Below are 8,820 nucleotides of genomic sequence, written 5' to 3' on the forward strand. Positions count from 1 at the left end.
CTATTCATAGTTTCTTTGAATGCGAAATGTATAATTTAAACAACAAAAGAGAAATTAATGAGCAATTTATTGTTAGTTATTTTGACCGTTGAAGAAAATAAAAAAGAGGGAGAGAGATTTTTTTCAGTAATATTTTAAAACTACTATAGACTTATTTGCTGGAAAGATTTACATGGGAACTAAAAAAAAAACAGGTTCTGAAAATACTAGGCTTCAATGTCAGCTTTTTTAAAAGTTTTATTTATTACATTATTTTATTTCATTTACTACTTTTGTAAATCAGACTTATCAGTTTCATTCATAGCTCTTGTGTGCTGCAGCCTATGCCTTTTTTCTTCAGCACATTGCCAAGTACTGCCATCTCCATAAATACTCTGGTTACTCTGCAGTACAGATTGGTTTGTTGTGTCAAGCAGGATAAGAGCACAGAGAGCTGGTTGACTGCTTTTGTGGTATGTTGTTTTTACAATGACTTTATTATGAATCTGAATCTGAGAAAGATCATGTTCCAAAATGATTTTATAACTTTATAGGCACTTCTTCAGCCTTGGTGCAACAATCGTTGATGCAAAGGGTGATTTTTTTTCTATCACGCGTACTTTCAATCAACACTCTTAACCAATATTATTGCTATTTTTATTATTATTTTTATTTTCTTCCACCAAAATCGCTATTTACTTCTTGTGAGAAGTTCCCACGGTCCGCAAACGCACCATTAACCTCATGTGCTTGTTGCGCATGCGTCATTTGCCCTTTCCGAGCGCAGCATCAAGAACATGGCTGACGTGACAGCGGTGGACGAAGGAAAACTCAGCAAAAAGTGAGTTTCTTCATTCTATAAATCGCTTTTCTTTCCCCGCCGTCCCGTTCGCAGCGGCTGTAGGACCACAGCCGGTGCTCCGGTGACCGATATGACCGTTTTAGCAAAGCCAGCGAAAAGATCGGGTCAAGTGCATGAGTCAAATGATGAAAGCGAACTGTAAGGTCCCATATGGAGGGACTCTAGATCACTACACGTCCCATAATTCAGTTCGTTTATCCTGTCGGATCTTGTAGTTTATTTCATCAGCCAAACCAACTTTAAGCGCTGCTTGGTTGACTACAGCACCCAGAGTACATGAAATCTAATATTCTTAGCTGTGCTAGCTAACACATTATAGCGCACTTTCCCCCTTTTTTAACCACTGTTGTAAATATTGGTTTACGCAAAAACTATTATTAATTGTTGTTTTGTATCATGTGGTGATTCGCCATTCAATCATTTGAAAAGTATTGTGACTACTTAATGTATGCTTTGTTTCGTTTGAAAAACGAAAGCTAGCAAAAATGGTCATTAGCTGATAATTGTTTAATCCTATAAATAAACAGCTTTCTCCTGTGGTCCAGACAGCCTGTGATGGTCTACAGTGTGTTTGTACGTATGTCTGTTTCTTAGGTCTGTCTCCTGACTGTCATAGCTCAGCATGCTGTCTCTGGTCAGGGTAGCCAGACTGCAGGTGTGCCAGGCCTTTGGGGTCAGGGGACAGTGGTTAAAATGTCCCCCGCCATATACTGCTGCAGTCTCATCTCAGTTTCTTGGGAATCGTTGGAAAGGTGACAAAAGGTTGGTGGCTTTTCCGTTCCTGTGTGAAAAACAGCCAACTTTTTGTCACCAGAGAAGATCTGTGTCTGTTTGGCCATTGTGGTGGTGTTGTTATTTTATCAGTTTTTATTTTTTTCACAGCAGTGTCTAGATGTGGGAGATTGCAATGTGGTTGTGTTCATTTATTCATTCTGGAACACTCACTAGGTTACTATTTGTCTTGCTAAAAATATCACAAATTGTTAACATGTCACTCATTATGAGTTTCTTCTTTTCTTCCTCACCAGTGAGCTGAAGAGGCGAATGAAAGCAGAGAAGAAGGCGGCCGAGAAAGAAGCCAAAGTCAAAGAGCATGAGGAAACCAAGAAGGAATCCAATGATCAGGGAGCTCAAAATGCTTGTGGGTTGGATGAAGAAACACTTGACCCCAATGTGAGAGTTCAGGATAGTCAGCACTTGCACTTCCTTTTAATTTAATTATCTATCAACATTCAGGACTAACTTGTTTCCTTTTATCTCAGCAATACTACAAGATCCGTACCCAGGCCATACAGGAGCTGAAGGGAACAGCAGAAGACCCATACCCACACAAGTACCATGTAGACTTGTCTCTTACGGAGTTCATTGAAAAATACAATCATTTACAGCCTGGAGACCAGCTCACCAATGTAGTCCTCAACCTGTCAGGTACCACAGATGTTTACGCATGACTACTATGAGTTAAATTTGTCCAGTGGCAGACCTTTTGTTCAACTTTGACCATATCTGACAGGTCGCATCCATGCCAAGAGGGCTTCTGGTGCCAAGCTGCTTTTCTATGATTTACGGGGGGAAGGCGTCAAGCTGCAAGTCATGGCAAACTCGAGGTATTCAATCACAACCACGATTAAAGTCTCACTTTTATTAAAAGTTGTCCCGGTGGTCTTTTAATTATGATTTTGCCATTTTTTTTGGCAGAATTTAGTAGACTTTAAAAGCTGGGGGACTTTTGAGGACATAGTCTTTGCACAACTACAGAAATTCATTAAACATTTGCATTGGTGCAGAGTAAACCCACCTCTACTTCTCGTCATCCATCTATTTACACGCTCTTCCACTAAAATCCCAACCTAACATTATAGGTGCAGCAAAAATTGCAAGGAATAATGGAGCTATGCAGCTTTACAGTTTTAAGATAGAAGCCGGCTCAGATGGGGAAATCAAAGATGTACATTAACGTATACGTCTACATCACAATGGAGAAGAACAGAGAACTTGTGGCCTCCCAATAGTAGCTTCTACCCCCATCTACAGGACTTTTTCAAACATTTTTTTTTTGTGTGCTCCTGATGCACAACAATTTTTGATACAGAAAAACCCAGAAATGCAATCTTAATCTTAATTTAGTTTATACACATGTCCTCCATCATGAAAAAATGTCATAAAAACATGCTAAAAATGCTAAAAATGCTTGGTCTTTTTTATCTTTGAAGATTATTAGCATTTTTCTATCCTCTTTTCTTCTTCTCTCAGGAACTACAAGTCCGAGGAGGCCTTTGCAGCCATCAACCACAAATTGCGGCGTGGTGACATCATTGGCGTTCGTGGAAACCCAGGCAAGACAAAGAAAGGGGAGCTTAGCATCATTCCTATTGAGATGACCCTGTTGTCGCCATGTTTGCACATGTTGCCCCACCTCCACTATGGCCTCAAAGACAAGGTACATTTTCCTCACAGTATTAGTAGAAGTTCACCCACATATTTCTAATTATCTGAACTAACAGTCATCTGTTGTAGATCTCTCACAAAGATTAGACTGACACTTTTAGTGTACACACCCTAAAAATCCAAAGTACAATCATAAATCAATAATAAAAAATCATAAATGAGAATATACTAGCAGAGTTATACCAATAGTAATTACATACAGAAATGGATTATATGGTTAAATTTTTAAAAAGACAATAAATTACTCCATCTTCTGCTTCAGGTACAGATTTTCAAAATGGTGCCAGAATATTTTTACTTCCTTTGTCATTTTAAATGATTATAATAACCACTAACCACAAAGTCATTGGGATCATAGTGTTTAATCCTACATTCACTGGCCGTGTGTGGTGCGTTCAAGATTGCGCTCTATGGAGTTTTATAAACGCGCATCCAGACAGCGGTGAACGTACCGGACCAGCACCACGCACACACAAGTAGCGACAGATTCTCCTTTTTTATCTATTTATTTAGCACTCGTGCGCCTCCTACAAAAGGAAGGAGGTCGGTGCACAAAGTTAAAGCAGTGCAAATCCCACAAATCTCCAGATTTTTTTGTTTTCACAGCTCTGTTCCTATAAATGTCCATCGTGGAGTCATATGAATTCAACCTGGCACAAACTGCAATTATTATGTCTCCTTTGTGATCATGTTTGCAACAGTTGGTACTTCCGTATTTTGAAGCGAACCCTACCCAAACGTCAGCACCAAACCTGAGTACCTGATTGGTCACAGTGCTGTGATTCAGTGTGAAAATGTGTAACTGGTTGAACTGTCAGCGCGCATCCATTAACGCACACCAAAGACGGCTGTAACACTTACAGAGCATCCTTCTGTTGAAGAGGATGGAGCTAAAGACATGATTGGGGTGCTGCACCCTGGCTACCACATAAGTCACTTTTGCAAACTAATGGAAGAAGAATATTGTAAAATATTTTACTGCAATATATTCATAAAAATATGTTTTGCTTACTATTTCTATGGGAAGTTTAGACAATGATTTTAGTGCAGGGATCATGAACCCCATAGCTTGTGAGCCAATTGTCTTTTTTTGTGCTAGCACATAGCTTACCTGAGACCTTGAACTTTTTATCTTTTATAAGGTGAAATTGAAATTCATGAACGGTGCATGTACAATTTAAATTTCTCTGAATGGAATCAGGATCAACAAATCTTTAATAGGGACATCCGTACTCATAAAATGCTTCTCCTGCAGGAAACGAGGTTCCGCCAGCGCTACCTGGATCTGATCCTCAATGACTTTGTGAGACAGAAGTTTATTATTCGCGCCAAAATCATCACATACCTGCGCAGCTTTCTGGACCAGATGGGATTTTTGGAGGTAACCAGTTTAACCCTCAAGATATCAAACAAACTGTAGCAATAAAATGACCGAAACACATTTGTTTTTGTGTGAAACAGATCGAAACACCAATGATGAACATTATTCCGGGCGGAGCGGTGGCCCGACCTTTCATCACGCACCACAACGAGCTGGACATGAAACTCTACATGAGGGTCGCCCCTGAGCTCTACCATAAGGTCTGCTGCTTTTAAAGTGTCCGTTTTCAAAGAATTTAGTAAATAATATCTTACGTATGAATGTTAATTTTCCCTCAAGATGCTTGTGGTTGGTGGAATAGACAGAGTGTATGAAGTTGGTCGTCAGTTCAGGAATGAAGGCATTGACCTGACGCATAATCCAGAGTTCACCACCTGCGAATTCTACATGGCGTATGCGGACTACAGTGATTTGATGGAGATCACAGAAAAACTGCTATCAGGTGAGAAACATTTTAGCCAAATGGTCACCAAGCATTTTGCTGTTAATTTTTGACAAAAGATTTTGGAGTTTTAAAGGCACATGAGTGTCATTGATGAGTGACAACGGCGCCCGGAGACATCGATGATGCCTTTATCTCTAGGTTATTGTGACATTGTCACTTATACGTTTGACGTTGAAACTCTGATTCACTGGTTGTGTCAGGAATGGTGAAGCACATCACTGGGGGGTACAAGGTGACCTATCACCCTGACGGTCCAGAGGGACAAGCCTACGAGATTGACTTCACTCCACCGTTCAGGAGAGTCAGCATGACGCACGACTTGGAGAAAGTCATGGGGGTGAAATTCCCTCCGACTGACAGCTATGACTCTGATGGTAAAGATTAGCCCATTTTGTTCAACTGATTTACAATCATTGTGTCAATGACTTCATATTGGTTTTTTTTATTTCTTAGAGACTCGTAAGTTCTTTGATGACCTGTGTGTCCAAAAAGGAGTTGAATGTCCTCCACCAAGAACCACTGCCCGCCTTCTGGACAAGGTACCATCACCATCAACTGTTTTTTTGTTCTCAAGTACTATTTTTTTAATTATGTATATTTGTATCTTTGATAGTTGGTTGGAGATTTCCTTGAGGTCACATGTATCAACCCAACATTCATCATTGACCATCCACAAATCATGAGCCCTCTGGCAAAATGGTAAAAAAAATGATTTCTTGATGTTTATTTTTTTAAGTCATGTTTCATGGTAGAAAAGCCAAAAACGGCCTGCCCGAGTTTTTTATTTTGACCATTTTCTTGTGATAACGAGATTCAGTTTCTTATTAACACAAGAAAACTAATTTTGTTTTTTCACTGAGACTTAACCTGTTTCTAGTTATTTTGTGGTTAAAAACAAAAACAGAAGATGAAAACATTCCAAAAGTTTTGTTTTTTTTTTGTCTATTTTTGATTTATTAGTGGATCAACGCTCCTCAAACGGCTTAATTTCATTCCATGCAACATCCCCCTTCCTTGATTTTACCTAAAGCCCCTGACACCAGGTTAAGGGACAGAACCAATGAGCCCCTCTCCCTATCAAACACCAAAGAACTGATCAATGTATTATTGACTAATTTAATCATGTTCGTTTTTGCTGTGGACTGTAGAAAAATAACAAAATTATATTGTAGCAGACAGAGTTGGGCTGTTTGAGTCTGCTAATGTCTGGAGCTCAGTGAACGCACCACAGAGTCGTGGGTTCTGTCAGTTCTATTAAATCAAAAATTAGACTAAAAAAACAGCTTTAGTGGAGTGTTTTCTTCTATTTTTGTTTTTAACCACAAAATAAAGAGACTTAATCAGGTAAAGTCTAGGCGTCTTAGAGTGGAAAAGGGAGAGTGGGACACTATAGTGTGTTCTTCATTATCTTGTTATTACAAAAAAAAACACGTTTTCTCGCGATAACGAGATCCACTTTCTCATTATCACGAGAAAACGGTTAAAAAAATGCCATTTTCAGCTTCTGTAAAATGGAGATACTCACTGACACTTTTTGTAATGTTACAGGCACAGATCCAAGAAAGGTCTAACAGAGCGCTTTGAGCTCTTTGTGATGAAGAAGGAAATCTGCAACGCCTATACGGAGTTGAATGACCCCATTAGACAGCGGGAGCTTTTTGAGCAGCAAGCCAAGGTGAGCCAGGAGACTCATCCGGCTTTATTTGTTTGCTCTGTTGACTGTTATAGTGCTCATCCAGGACTAAGAAAAAAAATGTCTGTGCATAATTGATGTTTGCAGGCCAAAGCTGAAGGCGATGACGAAGCCATGTTCATTGATGAAACCTTCTGCACTGCACTGGAATACGGTCTGCCGCCTACTGCAGGCTGGGGGATGGGCATCGACCGCCTCACCATGTTCCTCACCGACTCCAATAACATCAAGGTAAAAATGTCAAGGGAGATGAGGTGTAGGTAGGAGCAGGTTTGTTAAAGCTCCACTGCACAGGAATCGATTTTATGGTCACAGATTTAGACGATAAATAAAGGTAAAGGTGGTGCAGTCTGAGGTTGCTGGTAACAACCAACAAAAATACAACATAAATACAGATTAGTGGAAGCATTTTGACTTCTGTTCGTTTCACAGCGTTTCAAATATGAGCTGCTGTACAGCCACCATCAGACAAAAATGGGTTAGCTGGTCCCTTTTTAAAACAACCCACTTATCCAGTTGAAAATAATTGATATTAGTAGATGACTTTTTTGTTCTCTTATTTTCAGTTTGTTGTGGATTACGTTGTACTTTGCTATTCTGTTGTAGTTTGGGGAGGATCTTGTAATATCTTTTTAGCTGTTTCAGAAAGAATAAAAGCTGAATTTAATTTGTTTATTTGTTTTTTTGTAGATGCTCGTAGATTTTTAATGTATAAAAACGATATTTAAAGTTAGCTTTAATTTGAATTCTGATCTATAGTCTCTTTCCAGACACTGTAAAATGTATAATTATATGCATAAACAGCTTAGAATGGTCACTCTTAATGCTATATTTGTTTCTGTACAGCACACTAACAGGTTCTTGTTTTTTGTTTCTTGTATAGGAGGTATTGTTGTTTCCAGCCATGAAGCCTGATGATAATAAGCCAACAGCCCCCCAAGAGAGTTCCCCTGCCTTGTAAGACCTGTAGCAGCTTCTGGTGCTCCTCTGCAGGGGTCATGGAGAAGAAGAAGGCTTTACCTCACTGATACTGATGATAGTGGGGGGAAAAGCTGCAGGGTCCTCCAGAGAAATCCGTGTTCCTAGTTGATTGACTGGTAAACAAAATGTTTTTCTTTTGTATTTCGAACGTCTCTCTGCTCACATTTGCTCCAGGTGGTTTTGGCTAAATCGAACATTTTAATCCTCTGTCTGGCCAATATTTTTTTTTTAATCACAAACTTATAAATCTGCTGTTGCGTCCAAGCCTTCATATGGTATTCTTTGAAATACTTGAGAAGTCCCTGGCATTGGCTACCAAATCCCACACACGGATCCATGGTTTCTAAAATAATTCTGGCTCTTCTGATGTTTTACGTCATCTTTGTATATCCTTTTTTTTTTTTTCTAGGTCTGCATGTAATACCATATCTATGTTGTTTCCCATCAAAAACGCCCACAAGTCATTGTTTTTCTGATGTTCGAACATGGATTTGTCCAAATAAAATGCATTTAAATCAACTTCATTCTCTTTACTTATGAATTTGCTCATCAAAGAAACACTATCAGTAAATCACTGAAGTCTATTTTCTTTATTAGGAAATGCATCGTTGGAAATATGTTTTAATAGTATTCAAAGTGCACACATATCTAAAGGAGTGTTCTCCTTTAAATGATCAACATTTGAAGGCATCATATTCACTACATCTAGCCACTAATCTACATTGTATGAAGACTCATTGTGAAAGAAAGTCTCAGTAAGACTTCACTTGAAAACTCTGTTGCAACTTTAATTCATTTATCGTGTGTTTTAAGTTATACTTTTGTATGACTCGATGATATTGCCATGTTTAGCCAACTGCACTTAAAAATACACATTTATTAATCATTTCGCAGGAAAAAATATTTAAAATTATAAGCATCCATCCATCCATCCATCTTCCTCCGCTTCATCCGGGACCGGGTCTAAGCAAAGATGCCCAGACTTCCCTCTCCCCGGCCACTTCCTCCAGCTCCTCTGGGGGGACCCCGAG

The 8,820-nt window shown here is 39.1% G+C and overlaps 1 protein-coding gene across 2 annotated transcripts; it reads left to right on the forward strand.

Moving 5' to 3' along the window:
• Positions 1–681: 681 nt before the first annotated feature.
• On the forward strand, positions 682–8,308 carry kars1 (lysyl-tRNA synthetase 1). 2 transcript variants are annotated; one of them, XM_024296057.2, is made up of 15 exons: positions 725–820; positions 1,436–1,603; positions 1,870–2,014; positions 2,104–2,269; positions 2,355–2,448; positions 3,095–3,281; positions 4,545–4,670; positions 4,751–4,870; positions 4,950–5,112; positions 5,316–5,489; positions 5,569–5,654; positions 5,729–5,814; positions 6,664–6,790; positions 6,896–7,039; positions 7,692–8,308. In XM_024296057.2, the coding sequence occupies exons 2-15, from the start codon at positions 1,464–1,466 to the stop codon at positions 7,767–7,769; spliced, it is 1,836 nt and encodes a 611-aa protein (XP_024151825.1). In that variant the 5' UTR covers positions 725–820; positions 1,436–1,463; the 3' UTR covers positions 7,770–8,308. The 2 variants fall into 2 exon arrangements, with proteins under 2 accessions (XP_024151826.1, XP_024151825.1); XM_024296058.2 differs by lacking the exon at positions 1,436–1,603 and having other exon boundaries at positions 682–820.
• The last annotated feature ends 512 nt before the right edge of the window (positions 8,309–8,820 follow it).

The sequence above is a fragment of the Oryzias melastigma genome, linkage group LG3 (genome assembly GCF_002922805.2).
Source record: "Oryzias melastigma strain HK-1 linkage group LG3, ASM292280v2, whole genome shotgun sequence".
Lineage (NCBI taxonomy): Eukaryota > Metazoa > Chordata > Actinopteri > Beloniformes > Adrianichthyidae > Oryzias > Oryzias melastigma.